Source organism: Spermophilus citellus, assembly GCF_964194105.1.
Source record: "Spermophilus citellus genome assembly, chromosome: X".
Lineage (NCBI taxonomy): Eukaryota > Metazoa > Chordata > Mammalia > Rodentia > Sciuridae > Spermophilus > Spermophilus citellus.
In genome coordinates this window covers 117,240,212-117,258,881 of record NC_138190.1, presented here as the reverse complement: position 1 = coordinate 117,258,881, position 18,670 = coordinate 117,240,212, and the positions used below count along the sequence as shown (strand labels likewise).

Below are 18,670 nucleotides of genomic sequence, written 5' to 3'. Positions count from 1 at the left end.
TGAAAAGATGCTCAATACCACCAATCACTAGGAAAACACAAATCAAAACCACAGTGATATTATCTCACACTAATTACGATGCCTAATATCAAAACCCAGAAAGAGCTGGAGTTGTGGCTCAGTGGTAGAGCACTTGCTTTGAACGTGTGAGGTACTAGGCTTAATCCTCAGCACCACATGAAAACAAATAAAAATAAAGATATTGTGTCCATCTACAACTAAAACAATATTAAAAAGAAAAAAAACAGAAAATAACTTCGGTTGGTGAGGACCTGCAAAGAAATTGGAAATCTCATGGACTGTTAGTGGAAATGTCAAATTATGAAGTGACTATGGAAAAGGAGTCTGGTGGTTCCTCAAAACATTAACATAAAGGGCTGGGGTTGTGGCTCAGTGGTGGAGTGCTCACCGCCTAGCATGCATGAGGCACTGGGTTTGATCCTCAGTACCTCATAAAAAAATAAAAGATTAAAAAATACTCAAAAACATTAACTTAGGGGCTGGGGTTGTAACAGTGGCAAAGCACTTGCCTAGCATGTGTGAGGCACTGGGTACAATCCTTAGCACTGCATAAAAATAAAAAAAGAAAAGCTACAAAAAAATTGTTTTTTAAAAAAATCATTAACAGAGGGAGGGAACAGGGGTGCTAAAAAGAGGGCACTGACTGGGAATTTAAATGAAGCAAATTAAATTTCATGCATGTATGATTATGTCAAAAGCAAACTATTATGTATCATTATGATATACTCATAAAAGTATAAAAACATTAAACACAGAATTTTCATTGGGATCTAGAAAAATCATTTATTGGTATACACCCCAAAGAAATGAAAATGTGGACTTGAGACATTTGTCTACCTACGTTCACAGCAGCCCTATTCAAAAGAGCCATGTGCAAAAGCACCCCATTTATTTCTCCACATGAACGCTTAAACAAATGGAATATAAGCTTGGCCTAGTGGTGCACACCTGTAATGTTAGTGGCTCAATAAACTGAGGCAGGAGAATTGTGAGTTCAAAGATACCCTTAGCAACTAAGTGAGGCTGTAAGTAATCTATTGAGACCCAGTCTCAAAATAAATAAAAAGGAGAGGGTATATGGCTCAGCAGCTAAGTACCCCTGGGTTCAATCCCTGGTACCAAAAAAAAAAAAAAAAAAGGAAAATAAGAATACATCCATATAATGGAATATTACTCAGCCTTAAAAAGGAAGGACATTCCAACACATGCTACAACATGATTAAACCTTAAGGACATTACACAAAAAGATATAAGGCAATCACTAAGAGACAAATGCTACATGATTTCACTTATATGAGGTGCCCAGAGGAATCAAATTCATAGAATAAATAAAAAAGAATGGTAGTTACAGGGCGCTGGGGAGGGGAGGTGTTTAACGGTACAGAGTTTCATTTTGTCCACATTTGGATGTTTCTGGAGTTCTGTCCCACAACAATGCAAATACTTAAGGCTGCTGAAGGCCACACTTCAAAAGTGGTTTAGATATTAAATTTGTTTTTTTGTATTTTGTCCAATTTGAAAACAAAAAACAAAATGAGCAGCCACCAACGGATTTCCAGACTTAATTCATGACGATACTACAATAAAACGTTGGCCTGGTTCCCACTAGGCAACCCCCACAGACCAGAAGGGCAGGTGAAGACCTGCTCAAGACAGGCTGGTCAGGAAGTGGGCCAGGACAGAGAAAAGCAACCCCAAAAGAATCTGAACGCCTGGAGACCTGAGAGTCTCCCAAGCCAGTCACCTACCTGGTGGCCATATCAGGGTATTGAGTTTCTTGGAAAACATTCTCTAGTTCCTGCACCTGTGACTTTGAGAACTTGTATTGGATTCGTGAACGCCTGTGACGGGGGTGTGGACCCGCAGCAGCCACATTTGCACGCTGCCTGGGCTGTTGCTCCTGCTCAGGCCCCTGGTTACCACCATCGGCCTCGTGGTCAACCTCATATGCCTGGTTCACAGCGCCCTCGAGGTTGAGGTTACCCTCTTGAATCACATCTTCCATGAGGCCTATACCTCCTTCACGGAAGTGGCCACCTGCAGCAGGTGCCGCTTCTTCTTCTGCGGCTGCCGCTGCAATCCCTTCCTCTGCTTCAGCTGCTATCTCTATATCATACATCCCAAGACCATAGTAGTTGGAATCGCAATACTGGCACCAGTGTGCCATGGCTGCGAAGCCCAGACACCTCGTGGCACCCCCAAGAGTGGTTTGGCTGGCAAAGAGCGGTGACTCAGCGTGGAGCTAGCCCTAGAGATTTGTATTGGCCACGGGTTTACGGCACGTTCGACGTGCACGCGCTACTCTTTTGAGGACTGCTATTGGCTGCATGTTTGCCGCCAGTTGTGATGGGCGGGGCTAGTTAGGCACGAAGTAATGGGGCAGGACCACAAAGAAAGACTGTGTGGAGAATTGTGCCAACCTCAGGTGTGTGCAGAATGGGGGCCAGATTGGCCTCTTAGATGACTAACCACAAATGAACTACAAATGGCCTTCCAAAGGGACTTTGTAGAGGATGAGAGCTCATTCTAACCACAGGTGCCCCTGTGTGAACATCTGGAGAATACCTCAGGGCCACCGTGCCATCTGTAATTCACCATGTGGCACGAGAGAGGAATTCACTTGACCTGACCCGCTAGCGGGTGGCTTGCTCAGAGTTCCCACAGGGAAACTGCAAGCAAAGCCAAGCTCCCAGAAGTGCTGCAGCGGCATCTTGGGCCTGGTTCGCAAAGCATTCTGGGTCAAGAGGCCCACTCTGTGGGAAACCCTTTGAGTCCCTTGAGGAAGTCTAAATGCTGCCCATTTTCAGTATCGAATCCATGACAGAGTCCAGGTGTAAAACTTTGAGTAGTGCTGGTCACATTCAAGAATTATCAGGCTGACCCGGGTGTGGTGATGCATGCCTGGAATCTGAGGAGCTCGGGAGGATGGTGGGTTCAAAGCCAGCCTTGGCAACTCAGTGAGGACCTAAGACACTTAGTGAGACTGTCGCGAGCAGCTCCCGAAGCTGGAGCGGGCCTTGGTCTCGGAGGTCAACCGCAGGCGGGTCCCCGGCCGTGTCCTACCCGGACCAGAATCCCCGGCGACGCGAACACACCACACCGACTCACGGAGATGTCTTTCCAATGCTTCGTTTATTCTCACAGCAGTCCTCACACAGCAGCAGCGGAGCAGAGACCGGACGGACCAATCAGGCGGCTGGTGTCAGTGCCTGACCTGAGAGGTGCTGCCTGTCCTCCGTGCCTTATATTTATACTAAGCCTAACTTGTTTACATCTTATTGGGGTTTTTCCCTTACATCATTTGTTTTTCACTACCTTATCCATACCTAACACACTTCGCACTCATCACTATCTTATCTATACCTAACACACTGCACACTTGTAGCACAACATCAAAACATGTTTACCTAAAGTTAATATTCACTCCATACAATACCTAATACTTATTTAACTACTATTCACTCCATACAGAGACCCTGACTCAAAATATAAATTAAAAAATAAGTAGGGCTGGGGATGTGGCTCAAGTGGTAGCACGCTCGCCTGGCATGCGTGCGGCCCGGGTTCGATCCTCAGCACCACATACCAACAAAGATGTTGTGTCCCCCGAGAACTAAAAAAAATAAAATAAAATATTAAAAATTCTCTCTCTCTCTCTCTCTCTCACTATCCTCTCTCACTCTCTCTTTAAAAAAAAATAAATAAATAAGTGCTAGGAATGTGGTTGGGTGCTTAAGTGTCCCTGGGTTCGATCTCTGGTACCGCTGCTTGGTGTTGCTTACACTGGATTGCTTATGCAGGATCATGTTGTGGCAAAGATATATTAGTTAATATTCAGAAAATACTTAGCACAATACCTGTGGCTTGGGTGGCTTAGGCAGCAGGATCCCAAGTTCAAGGCCAACCTCAGCGGTTTAGCAAGACCCTGTCTTAAAGTAAAAAATCAAAAAGCACAGGGAATATAGCTGAGTGGTAAAGTGTCCTTGGGTTCAATCCCCAGGATTCCCCCCAAAAAAATTGGGCCTGTTGTTGTAGCTCAGTGGTAGAGCACCCTTGAGTACAATGCCCAGTACCCCCCCCAAAAAAAAAATCAGGCAACGTTAGAATAGGATAGTCACCAGATTAGCCAGGCAGCAAGTACTGAGTGAAGCAGGATTGATATATCACCAGACTGGATACAGGGCATACAGGGCCTGCTCATTTACCTCTATGTCAGAATGTGATTTGCAGCAAATTTTGCCTAGGATGGACATCCATTGGGTAATTAACACACTGAAAGGATGATTCACATTTCAAATGTACATTATGATTCAATTTAAACATTCTGGTGAATTCTAGCATGCCTGGTTGACACAAAGGTAACACACAGCTAAGGCACCTGAGGGTGACTGAAGGTTAGATAACTCCAGAGTGCACCATGCAGGTCTGAGATGTGAGGGAACACTGAGCTGTCACACATGTCCCAGCCAGTCTACCATTATTACAACCCCTGGAGGTCTTTCATGTCACAACTGATCCAAAGCTGCAAATGGATCATGGACTGAGCAGCTAAGACAGTGGGAGGAGGCAGAATCCAGCAAGAACCAGACTCAGGAGGAGGCACCTGCATGACAGTCAGAGAGAGGCTGTGGGACTGCCAGCCCTTGACCTCTTTTGGGGTGTGAACTGGTCAGTCACCAGTTTTTGTAAGCAGATTTCTTAGCCAGACTGCAGAAACATGAGGCAGGGGCCACTTATGCATGAGGAAGAGGAGGTGAGGTCCCTAAGCCCCATGATACTTTAGGGCTCCTCAAAATGGTTTATTTTATTTCCTAAAATGGTGCTGAAGATAAAGGTGGTTATGAAGGGGAAGACAGGAGAAAGCAATATCAAAGTATGATATTGAGCATAGAGCCCATTATTAGAAGTCATTTTCGATATTCAGGACACATACACCTCCCAGAACATCCACAAATCATGGTTTAAAAGAAGAGCCACATGCCCTCCATCTGTCCTGGTGCTCTGTTATTTGGCAATCAAATTGGATTATTTCTCAACAAGAAATCAGGTCAATATTTCTAGAGAAAGAAAGGGCAGGTGGGAGGAGAAGGAGGCAGGGGAAGGGTGGAATCTCACCCTGGTCCACAGCAGAAGCCCAGCACAGGGAACACCTGAGGTAATGTAGAGGACCAGCAACCAGAAGTGCGTGGATGAAGTACAGCACAGAACGCATGTGCACCCAGAGTGTGGGCAGCGTGAACATTCTCCATGCACTAAGCTCTGGGCAGGGGTCTACACTTGCACCATGAGGTGTTGAATTCCTTGTTACAAACCTGGAGTACTTGGTTTGTACTCAAGAGGTTCTTTGACTTTCTTTCACAGGACATCTGAGATCCCTATAACTAACTGCTGGGCAAACCCAGCCCTAAGATTCCACTCCCAGAGCTCCTGACTGTGTGGAGGGCTCTGATTTGAGCATCACCGCAAACACTGAAAGCAAGCTGCCAGCTAACAAGTGATTTCCACTTAATTACTTACCTTTGGTGTATTATTGACTCTGGATATGGAAGACTGCCTGAGTTAAAAGTCAGCAGAGGGCTGGGGTTGTGACTGAGTGGTAGAGTGCTTGCATAGTATGTGTGAGGCACTGGGTTTGATTCTCAACACCACATTATCACTAAATACAATAAAGGTCCATCAACAACTAAAAAATATTTTTTTTTTAAAAAAAAGGTCAGCATAAAAGTTTGCTTAAGGGACACTGTGTGGCATTCCTATATCCTCCTCCCACAGCCAAAAAAAAAAAAAAAAAAAAGTCCCTTTCTCAGCTCAGATTCCTGACCAAGATGAGTGCAGTTATCTGCACTGCAACAAAGAGACCCTATTGTGCAGGCTAGCACCCTCACACCTTGTCCACAGCCTTCTCACATGCTTTGTGCCTATTTCATGGCCTAGTCTTTGTGAATACATGCATTTTACACACCTAGGGACAGGCTGTAAATAAAAGCCAATAGTTGGTTGACTAAGATTTCTACCTTGGCTTTCCACCTTAGCAAGGCATGCTTGACACTGGAAGAAGTCACCACAAAATGATCAGACAGGGATGCTGAGTACACTTCCTGTCTCTGCGCAATCTGCGGAGGCACACAGCTTGACCACAGCACTGAGGGCAGGGAGCCTCAGCACAGCTGAAGCCACTGATGATACCATCTACTGTAGCCTGGGAGTCTACCAGGACAGGGAAGAACTTTATGGCCAGAGCAAGGATGATGACTCATGCTCCAGTGAACTCCAGGAAGCTACCTTTCCCAGCGACCTGGAAGTCTTTTTGTCTCTCCTGTTGTGAGTTTCCCAGCACTTGGCTTCCTCCAGCCAGGACTCCAAAGCTCTAATTGCTCTCTATCTTTTCACTCCCAGAGAAATGCAATCCCCACCCCCACCCCACCCTGGTTCCCTTGAACTTGGTGGTTTTATTAGAAGACAAGGAGGACAAAATACTGTCTCAAACTTTGTGAGAGAAAAAAAAATTAACAAGGAACTGCAGCTCCGGTAGCAGTAGCAGAAGGTCAGTCTGGTACCAGAGTTCCTGGCCCCTTGGACTAAGAGAGATGGTTACAGGAGTGGCCAGCCAGAAACTAAGGCAGCCTGGGGACAGGCAGCAGCCCTCTACCTCATTGCTTTTACTTCATGCTTCCTGCAGGATAGGGAAAGGGTTTTGAAACCTGGTTGTGGGGTAGGATCCAAGCAAGTTGAAGTTTGAACATTAGAGAAGCACCCCGAGGCAAGCATATAAAGCAGAGTTTATTTAAAAAGGGGTAACATAGACTTATACCGGAGGGAGAAGGGGGCCATAGCTGGTATCCTGGTATCCCCAAAAGGAGGAGTTCTGCCCTTTTTATATGTCCCAGGCTTCCTTTGTTCTCCTGCCTTTCCCCCCTATCTCTCTCCTTCCTGCCTATGTGACTAGGCCCAGGAATGTTTGGTGGGATGGCCAAAAGGTGAGAAACAGGTGGGCTGAAGGGGGAAGGTGCAGCCCGGGACACATTAATTAACAACTTTATAGCTCCCTGTAGAGAGGGGCAATTCCTAAGAAAGGTTACCTTGGCAACAGGGTGGAGCAGGGCAGGTTCTTTTATAAGGGTGGAGGAAGGGCTCTCAAGGAATTAACATTTCAATCCCTCAGGGGACAGTCTCCAACTTCCCAGACTCAAAATTGGCCTCCTTGATACTATCTAACTCAATTTACCTATCTATGTTGACTGCCTGTCTAATTCTGGCTTCACCGTTACTCAGTAAAACACACACACACACACACACACACACACACACACACACACTCACTCATGCATACACACACAGCCCTCCTGTTATCACACTAGAAGACGTGGCACGTATGGCATAACAAAAAGAGGTCTGAGGGCTGGGAATGTGGCTCAAGCGGTAGCACGCTCCACTGGCATGCGTGTGGCCAGGGCTGGATCCTCAGCACTACATACAAACAAAGATGTTGTGTCCGCCGAAAACTAAAAAAAAATAAATATTAATAATTCTCTCTCTCTCTCTCTCTTAAAAAAAAAAAAAAGAGGTCTGATTGGGAGGCACACATTCAGCTCTTTTAGAAATACACACTGAAATATTTATTGATGTTTAGATTTGCATCCCAGAAATCCAGAGGCAGATGCAAATGTGTTGAAGAATTTCTTGGGTGTTCATAAAACCAGGCTGTCTAGGAATAATTGTGGAAACTGGGTGATGGGAACATGGGGTTCATCTTGTCTTTCTCTCTGCTTGATATGCCTGACATTTGATGGAATTAAACACTTGTAATGATCAGAGTAGCAAATTCAAATGTTGCTAAGGCCAGGCAGGTAACATCAATGTAAGGTAACATCAAGCAAGGTGGAGAGTGTGGCATAGTGTGGAAGAATATGCTTCTTGCAAAGGGGATAACCAATATTCAGTTCCAGCTCAGTATTGCTGGCTAGGAATTCTGGGCCAAGACTGCCAGATTTTCCCATTTTTCAAGGTTGGTCAAATATCAAAACGTTTTTATAAAACCTTCAGTTCCTTAAATAATAGCAATGAACTGAAACATATTTTATTAAAAAGTGCACTGGCCATCTAAATCAGGTCTACAGAACAGACTCACGCCACAGCTCCCAATTTGCAGATTGCCTGAGAAGCCCATTTCAAATAATTTCATTTCATGGAATAGAAGAAATTAATTGAAAGCACTTCTGAAGCCAACACTCCTAAACTACCATTGTTTTGTCCTGACAGTCTTCATTGTCAGTCCTGCATATGCTTTTCTCTCTGCCCTGCATCCCTGCCTGAAGTTTCTCCTCTTTATCTTTCACACTCTTCATCTAGTTCTGATCTCAAGTTCTGAACACTAAACACCAGAGCATCACAAGTGTCTCAGTCAGAGCTGAATTGATCTTTCTTTCTAGGACATTTCGTAGCTTTCCTTAATGATAAGCATGTGCTTGGGAAAGCTTTAAGAAATATTATGTCTCAAGGGTCAAGCCAACAGACTGTGAAGACAGGGGCATCTTAGAGAGGGAAAAGGAGATTTTATGAAACTAATGTCTCTTGTGATCAAGATAAGTTTTCCTGAAATGCAGTAGTTCTCTCCATCTCCTTTGATTTTTTTTTTCTTCCTGTGAAGATACTATTCTAAATGCTTTTAAAAATATTAACTCATTTATCCTTATTACAACAGGAAACAGGAAGGACCTCAGTATAGGCATTCTAGGATGTGATCAGATTTGAGCAGGGTTTCACACTTGATGTGAATTGAGTATCAAAATTGTGGAGTATTTGGGCATTCTCAAGGGACTAATGAGGCTTCTTGTAGAGTGTGCCTCAACACCCAGCAAGTTCTAGCATAGCAACACCAATGTGCAGCTGCTTCTCTTAAGGGTTTGTCTTTCAGTGTTCTTGATGGAACTGAGAGTAAGCTGTTCCTTAGAGGATCAGGTCAGATTAATTCCTAGCCTGAGCCATGTACAGGTTGGGAATTATGTAGGATGGGATGAGATGTTCTCCAAATGCTCACTTAAGGGGTCCTGTGGTCAGTGTGGGAACTCACTTCCTCCCTTTTTCTCCACCCCTAAATCAACTTGCAACCCAGCATTATCCCTTCTGTAGGGTCCTAGATGGGAAGGAGGTGGAATATTCAGTTAAGTAGAATGTTTGTCCCCCCATTCTGTAACGTCCCCTATTGGCACCTTTTTTCTCCATAAGACCCTTATTTTTGGCCACATCTCATCACTTGCAATGCCTAAGCAAGTTCCACTCACAGCCACAGGTTATAAGCAGGGAGATAATAGCAATCCTTTGGAAGGGAGCCTGAGCATCATCCAAGGGACCTAAGTTACCCCAGAACCCTAGAAACCAGTACAATGCTGCAGATCGAGGAGGAACACCAAGCTGTGGCCCCGGCTGTGTTCCCAGAGTGCACTGCGGTTGTAGAAGCTAGAGGCTTTTTTAGCGCCGACGGCCATGGATCGCAAAGATCCGTTTTGTGGCCCTACATACTACGGCCTAGGGATGTGTGAGGTAGATGTGAATGTTGAAGATCAGCAAGGTGTAGCAGTGGAAGCCGCAAGGGCAGGAGCAGCCGGAAGTGGCCACTTTGGTGAAGATGTAGGCTTCTTCGACAACAAGAAGCACGAGGGTGGCATGATCCAAGAAGGTGATGTAGGCCTCATCCGCCATGGCACTAGCCTGGAGCCCCGGGAACAGGCGCAGTCTGCGGAGAGGGAAGACGTGGCTTCTGTGGTTCCACTGCCTCGGCGCAGGCGTCCTCGAATCCAGTACAAGTTCTCACAATGGCAGGTGCAGGAACTGGAGAGTGTTTTCCAAGTTACTCAATATCCTGATGTGGTCAGCAGGTAAGTGACTGGCTTTGGGAGGGGGTCATTCTCCAGGACTTCAGGTTCTTTTGGGGATAACTTTCCTCTGACCTGGCCCCCATCCTTCCTTGCCCCTCTTAAGCACAGGTCTTCACCTGCCTTTCTGCTCTGTGGGGTTTGCCTTGTGGAAATCGGGTCAACATTTTCATGTGGTACTAACATGAATTAAGTCTGGAAATCAGTTGGTAGCTGGTTGTTGTTTTGTTTCAAAGTTGTAATAAAATACACAAAACATGAAATTTATTATCTAAACCACTTTTGACGTGTGGATCTAAGCAGTGTTAAGTATTTACATGTTGTGGTGGGACAGAACCCTCAAAACATCTTAATCTGGCTGAAATGAAACTCTAAATCCATTAAACAACTTCCTTTCCCTACCCTCTCGTCCTGATCGGGGCCCAGTACCAGTATTCTACTTTTTTATCCTATGAATTCGATCACTCTGGGTGCTTCGTATAAGTGAGATTCTCTGGTATTTGTCTCTTGGTGATTGCCTTATATTTTTTTGTGTAATGTCCTTAAGATTTATCCATGTTGTAGCATGTGTTAGCCTCATATCTGAGGCTGAGTAATAATCTAGTATATGGAACTATCAGAACTGTTTTGAAAAATTCCTTACCAAATATATAATTTTCAAATATTTTCTTCCATTGTGTGGTTGCCTTTTCACTCTCTTGATTATGTATTTTGATTTGTCTTTACTTTTGATATAGTCCACTTGATTTTTCTTTTATTGTCTGTGCTAGAGGTCTGCTTTTGTAAATGAAATTTTATTTGAATCGGGATCAGGAGAATGACTTACTATCATGTAACTTCAGTGCTATAGCCTTCCTGTACTTAAAATTTATATAACTTGTTCCTCATAGAGTTTTGCATTAATTTTTATTTTTTAACATGGGAAATTTATCTGTTTGGACTACTGAACAGTTATTGTCACCTTTATTTGTTTATTTATTTTTTGGTGGTGCTGGGGTCTGAACCCAGGGCCTTGTGCATGTGAGGCAAACACTCTATCAATTGAGCTACATCCCCAGCCCACCTTTAATTTTTTGATGAGGTAAAACCATTTCTTTTTTGGTGGGGGGTACTGGGGATTGAACTCAGGGGCGCTCAACCACTAATCCATAACCACAGCCCTATTTCATATTTTATTTAGACACAAAGTCTCACTGAGTTGCTTTGAATTTGCGATCCTCCCTTCTGGTCTCAGCCTCCCCTGCTGCTGGGATTACAGGCATGTGCCACTGTGCCCTGCTAAGGTCAAACCATTTCTAAAGTGAGACTTTTCCAGAGAATTACAGAAAAGTATGCTTGGGTAATTGTGAGGTGAGATTGTAAATTTCAAACAAGCACAGAATGTATATTATATTTTATTTCATCCACAACACCCAATGCTAAACATCTGTGGTTTTCTCTCCATAGAAGGGAGCTGGCAAGACGTGTTTATGTGGCTGAAACCAAAGTGCAGGTCAGTAAGTCTGAAAACAGCAATTTGTCTGAACAGTCATTTGAAAACCTACTTTAGGGCATACACAGCTTTGTGCTAGAAAATTTCAAGTTAGTGTTTTTTTATTGTTTTATTGTCCTTTTTACATTTGCAAACAAGTTTTGAATTTTGGTGGAAAATGAAGTGAGTAAACTCCAACTTGTTGTTCTTTCCCATTGCCAAAGAGAAAGTAATTTCCTAAGGGAAAAAAACAAAACAATTCTATGTACAATGTTAAATATATACATATGCATCTGAATAATTATAAAAATATATAATACAGAGATATATTCGATAAATAAAGTTCAATTCCTTCTACCATGGATATCTTTTAAACTGCACTTCTGTGCTGATTCACATTTGGGCTCAGATTGCCTTGGAAGTATTCACATTGATGCAGGGAGGAGAAAGTTTTTAAAATGTTTGAATTGTACTAATTTGTTTTGTTTTGTTTTAGTACTAAAGATTGAACCCAGGGGAGCTTTACCACTGAGCTACAGCCTGAGCCCTTTCTATTTTTTTTTTTTTTTAATTTTCAGACAAGGTCTCATTAAGTTGCCAAAACTAGATGGCACATGCCTGTAATCCCAGTGATTTGGGAGGCTGAGGCAGGAGGATAGTGAGTTCAAAGCCAGCCTCAGCAATTTAGCGAAGCCCTAAGCAACTCAGCAAGACCCTATCTCTAAATAAAATATTTTAAAAAATGCTGGGGATGTGGCTTAGTGGTTTAATGCCCCTGGATTCAATCCCCAGTACTATAAAAAGGAAAAAAAAAAAGCCCTTTCTATTTTTTTTAATTTTCAGATAAGGTCTCATTAAGTTGCCAAAACTAGATGGCACATGCCTATAATCCCAGTGATTTGGGAGGCTGAGGCAGGAGGATAGTGAGTTCAAAGCCAGCCTCAGCAATTTAGCAAAGCCCTAAGCAACTCAGCAAGACCCTATCTCTAAATAAAATATATAAAAGTGCTGGGAATGTGGCTTAGTGGTTAAATGCCCCTGGATTCAATCCCCAGTACTATAAAAAAGAAAAAAAAAAGTTGCTGAAGCTGGCCTTGAACTCGCAATCGTGCCTGAGTTTCCCAAATCACTGGGATTATAGACATGTGCCACTATACCAGGATTGTACTAAGTTATTTAAACCAAGCATAAGCACTTAACTAAATGAGTGGATTTCTACATATTGGGATGAGGGGGAATAATTCACCCATAGAACATATTCTGTGAGTAACTAATATATGATTAGTTAAACTGAGACTGATATGACGACATACCTGAAAAGCACAAGTACCTGGTGCTCTCTCCTATCCAGGGCCCTGGCCTTTACCTCTTGAACAAAAAGTAACTGGGGTTTTCACCTGCCTTTGGACTGCAGGTTGGGGGGCTGCCTTGTAGAGATCAGGGTCAATATTTTCCCTGCAGTATTAATGTAAATCAAGTCTTTGTCAGTTTAGAGTAAGGTAATAGCGAGTGACAGCCTTTAATTATAATTTTCCAGGATACTGTGATGTGTCCACCTAAAAACATTGCCAGAACATATTAACATTATAGTTGGAGTATACATGGATGGAATATAATAGATGTTTTCAAAAGCTTTGGAAATTTATCTACAGAGTGAAACTAGCAAAAAGAATAATATTGAATTAATTTCACTTAAGCTAAGATGGATGAAATGGTTAGAAAAATTTATCTGGGATCAAAATACCCCTTGAAGATTCTACATTAAATGAATATATAAGTCTTATCTTGAATATTTTCTGACATGGAAAGATTTATTTTTCTATTTTGGTTGTTCTATTTTAAAGAGTTGCGTTTTGTGAAATAGGCATGTGTTTGGGGTATGGCCTTCTTTTCAGGGTGATAACTACCTGTATTAATTACAGATTTTTCATTCCTTTAGTCAGTGATGACTAAAATATAGTCAGGTCATGAGAATAAACAGTGACTGCCCAAGACCAAAATCCAAAATGATGAATTCAAAACAACAACAACAAAGGAAAGAAATATCAGGATGACCTTAATATTATTATTACCTTTGTTGCAGCGTGCATGTGTGAGTGCAGTGATGGAAACAGGCTGTGGACATGATGGTAGGTGCCCAGAACAGTAGCTCCACAAAGCAAGCCACTGAGCACTGGTGTACTAATGCCACATGCCAGGCTCCACAGTCAAGCCTGGTTCAGGTGGGAGAAGTTGGGAAGCGGTTGGGAGTGTTTTGTAGGGTGGTAAGGCAAAGTCAGAGGAAAAGAAAATCTGAAAGTATGGTGAGTTGCTTTTGCCCTCCCTGGGTCACATATCTCACCTCTATGGAGTTCTAAAGGGAACTTGAGCCACAGGAGACAAATGAGGGGAAAAAACCCAGATGTTCTCATCTACGTCCAAAATCTGCAGAGAGAATTTCCTGAGAAACATAACATACAATTTATCCACATCTTTTGCATATATAATAGAAGTGTTTTAGGAAACCAGTCTTGGGAATACACACTTAATATCAGCTCACACAATTACCCCATTGTAACCTTTATGTTTATGTAGACTTGAGGGATGGGACCTTTTGGATCCCCCTCAGCCTGAGCTTTCTTACACATGCCTTCTTTAAATTATATATTCATGTAGCTGAAGGAGGTGTGAGGGCAGGGAGGCCATTTGTGTCATTTACATTTGCAGTGAAGAACTTACCAAAGAACTGAATACAATGGAAAACTCATCAAGTAGGAGACTGAGAGGATAATGACACCTGACAGAATGTTTTCCTTTTGTATTTTAATATTTGCAATTATGGTTGCAGCTTTTTGCCTTAGGAATCAGGGACAGCTCTTGCATATCTTGGTTGAACAGTGGGGCCTAGGATGCCCCTTCATGCTGGGCAATAGCACCACTGTCCAGGATCTGGAAACTGTAGCTGAAACTGTGAGCTGATTTTGTCCTGTCTCCAGAGAGGTTTGGAGGCTGTGGCAGGTTGCTAGGGCAAGACTGACATTGGCTTGTGTTGCTCTCAAGTCCCTTAACCTTGTCAAAGCAGTGTCTGGTCCTCCCTTGCAGATACTCCTTCAGTTCTCAAAAGGTTTCAGAGGTAAATGATCCAGGGGCCACCCTGAAGGGAACCCTCTGCCAAAGGGCTCACACACCCCTTCCTATTGAATATTGACTTCACACCGAGGATGGGTTTTTCAACAGGGAGGGGTATTCCAACATCCCCACAAACAGAGTGAAACTATCCCTAGTGAGGAAACAGGAGGCAGCTTCATGGCCCATGGATAGCTGTCAGGATACAGACTGTGCTTTATCAGTGGTTAGCAGGTGCAGGATTAGCATGAGGGACCAGGAGCCACTCACAAGATAGACCTGCATCCAAACTTGCAAGAAACCAGTAGAGAACATTAGAATTGGAAGGAGAAAAATAAAGAACTCAGCCTCTTCCAGAGCAGGGCACAGAGCTGGTGCTCACTAAGGATAAGCTGAAGGAGTGGGTAGGGTGTTTAGTCTCCTGAGGTGGTTTTGTTTGTGGTGCCAGGGGTGGAACCCAGGTCCTCCTGCACTCTAGGCAAGTGCCCCCCTCCTGAGCTACAGCCAGCCCCCCTGAGGTATTTGAGTAATAAGAAAATAGCTTCTGGTGGGCTAGGGTTGTAGCTCAGTGGTAGAGTTCTTGCCTAGCATGTGTGAGGCACTGGGTTCAATTCTCCGCACTACATAAAAACAAATAAAATAAAGGTATTGTGTCCATCTACAACTAAAAAATAATTTTTAAAAAATAGCTTCTGGTGACAGGATATAACTCAGTGATATCCTTCCTTGCCTGCCGCAGTCTGGCTGGGCACAAAATCATGAGCCACTCAAGCAGGAACAAACTTTATTTTTTGAAACTGCCGCCAATGCTCCCTCTGCGCCAGGGAAGATTGCTGATCCACCCATAAGGCCTTCTGGAACCCAGGAGCAAGTTCCTCCCCCGGAATTCCCTCCTACTGCACTTCCCCAACCAATGGGAACTCTCCAGGAGTCCTGCAGCAGGCCCAGGTGAACAGCAGGAGTCCAATATCCATATGAATGTAAATCTTAACATAATCATATAATCTCAATGGCTAGCTGGCGTCACCTTTCAACCAAAAATGCCATGCATCATATTACTTGGCTGTGGCTCTTAGCACTTGCCTAGGAGGTGTGAGGCCTGGAGTTCCATTATCAGTACTGCAAAATTCCAAAGCACCAGAAACAAAAAAGTTTCTGCTGTGCAATTTAAAAATCCAAGTGACCTATAGGGCTGCATGATGTGTTTTTTACCATTATGACATTAACTTCAATATACTAAACCAGTCCCTTTTTCCTTCTGATCGTAGGCTTGGTTTAAGTATAGGAGAGCCAAGCATAGGAAAACTCTGAGGGAAACCTCCCTGAGAAATGCACCTCATCCTACCCAGGACGATGATGATGCCATGATGGAGGGGCCCTAGACTGCCATCCTGATTCCGGAACCAGATTGTTGATGTGTTTATCTGTTGTCACTGACATATGGGCTACTGTTGATGCCCACAATGCACTTATTTCCTCAACACTTATATTGGAATAAAGAAGTGAATTATCAATATATTTGTTTTATATGCAAAATGTGATGTAATTTTTTCCAGGAGGGACATTTTAACATAATAATGAGCTCTGGTTTCCTGAGGTGACATGCCTGGGTCACCATCAGTAGGCCCTGCACTTCACCTTTTCCCAAGTTTCATGGGGGTCCACACTGACCCATACATTCATCTATGTTCTCTCTCCCATCAGGCCATCATCATCCCCACTCTGCCCCTTTGGGACCTCTACATGTGCAAGGAGGGGCAGGCCAAGGTCTCTAGCAAGAGAACAGTGTGTCTTCACGGAGGGCCAAGTTCCAGCCATGCTGATGAGTTCACTGTGAATCCTGGCCTGAGAAATTCCCTAAAGGGCAACTCACAGGATTTATGGGAAGGTGGCAACTGAACATTCATGTTGTTAGCTCCAAACTGTTCACTGCCCTCCATTTTTGTGGTGCATGTGGCCTCTAGCAGCTATTGCCTAGATGTCCTGCAGCTCCAAAGAAACAGCAATACCATCAAAGCCAAAGTGTTGAATAAACTCTTAGGAAAGCAGGGTGATAGCTGGAAAGCCTTCATTATGCCAAGTAGCATACAAAAGACTCCCCTGGAAGGACATTATTTTTTAACTATTTTTCCTAACTATTTACTAATAAGTAGACATAATAGGGGGACTCCTTATGCATAATTGTATATGCACATAACATAATTGATCAATTTCCTTCCATAGAACCTTCCCTTTCCTTTCACTCCTCCTGAACCCTCATCAAGTAGCTCTACTCTACCCCCACTTCGAATATTATTATTTCAAAAGTGCATTTTAGGGGATGGGATTGTGGCTCAGCGGTAGAGCGCTTGCCTAGCATGGGCGGGACCTGGGTTTGATCCTCAGCATCACATAAAAAAATAAAAATGCATTGTGTTGTGTCCATCTACACCAAGAAGTTCATATTTCAAAAGTGCATCTTAACTATGTGTGCATTTACATACATAACATGTGCATTACATACATAACTATATGTACATTTTAAATATAAATGTAAATATATTTAACATATTTTATTATATTTAAATATATGTTCATATATATATATGAATGATTCATTGTGGAATATTCCAATGTGGACATTGCATCATTTGTGAGATTTTTTTCCCCCATTGGGAACTACATTTAGTAGTATTTCACAAAGGGACACTGTTCTCAAGTTCTGAGGTTTCCCTTTCCCAGACCCCCTGAGGTACTGAAGAGGGCTTCCCCACACTCAGCAGTAGTCAGGAGGACAGGAGGCAAATGGCCTATTTCCCCACACTCGGTGGGGCCTGGTGCACAGTTGAGCCCTCAGATTCTTCCTCCAAGCTGGGAGTTGGGACCTGCAGCTTTGACTATTTCTTCTTCCTTTTGCATACACATGAGTGTGGGCACACAAACACATGTAGGGTCTTCAGCGACAGAACATCCTGGAATAGTCACCCCACTCCATTTGTCCCTAGTTTCCTTCAGTCATAAGAACATACCTGCAAGTTTCCCTCACGTTTCCACCAGCCACCAGGCCCAGCTGTGAAGCTGTTCCAGACAGAAAACAAGAAACACTTGTGGATTTATGGGAGGGTCTTGCCAACGTGAAATTCCAGAATTTCCCATATATACAGTGGCCTAATGTCAAACTGCATCCCATATGAATTGTAGCAAATACATCATCTAGAGAATCAAGCATGTCAAGCTGGTGTTTGACAGGACCCACAAAGCCAGCCCCCTCAGTAGAGTGTCACAGTGTGCAAATGTGTATTGCCTCAAGAGTACTCAGAATGAAAATTAATGTTTAAGTACCTAGTTCAGGTCCCATCAAACAGATTCCAAAAGAAAACTTTTAATCACTCCTCTTGAAATCTCCTAAGCAGTTATTGACACAATTGGAAACAGCTTATAAAATCAACCAGCACAGATGATCCTAAATTCCTGTACATCCTACATTCCTGTGTGTACCTGCCTCTGGTGCTCTAGGTGACAGTCAAGCCCCTGCCGATGCCACTGCAGGTCAGTTTGGACAGAGGGGACAGTGAGTAGAAGTTGAGTGCCCCTCCCTGGAACCCTATAACCCTCAAAGGACTCAGTTACTGAAAAGAGGAGCTCAGTAGAGTCACTCAGAAGTGATAATGACCCCTTTGGGGGCCTGGAATACTTCAGTAGCTGCCCTCTACAGACAGACTCCACAGACTGCCTGAACTCCTGGTGAACCTGGCCTCTCCTCCTATCCCATTCCAGAATCCCACGTTGCTCCCAGGAAAGGCAAAAAAAGCATCTTGTGCTGGACATGGTGGTGCATGCCTGTAATCCAGTGGCTCAGGAGGCTTAGGCAGGAGGATCTCAAGTTCAGATCCAGCCTCGGGTACTTATCATGGCCCTAAGCAACTTATTGAGAGCCTGTCTCAAGGGGGGAAAAAAAAGAAAACAGACTGGGGATGAGGCTAAGTGGTGAAGCCACCCTTGTGTCCATTCCTGCTAATGCCCTAGTGCGCGCGCGCTCTCTCTCTCTCTCTCTCTCTCTCTCTCTCTCTCTCTCTCTCTCTATATATATATATATATATATATATATAAACATATAAACGTGAAGCTTCCAGAAAGGGAGACCCATGCCCACCATTGATGGGGTGACAGACCAACCGTGATTGCAACTTTGGCTTTTTGAGAAAGTGAAATTTCAGCTGCC

At 43.6% G+C, this 18,670-nt stretch overlaps 1 protein-coding gene across 1 annotated transcript; it reads right to left on the bottom strand.

Moving 5' to 3' along the window:
- Positions 1 to 1,765: 1,765 nt before the first annotated feature.
- On the bottom strand, positions 1,766 to 2,188 carry LOC308639529 (rhox homeobox family member 1-like; the record flags this gene model as incomplete). The annotated part of the gene is made up of 1 exon (XM_081277743.1): positions 1,766 to 2,188. One exon carries the CDS (start codon positions 2,186 to 2,188, stop codon positions 1,766 to 1,768), a length of 423 nt encoding a protein of 140 aa, XP_081133869.1.
- Positions 2,189 to 18,670: the final 16,482 nt, after the last annotated feature.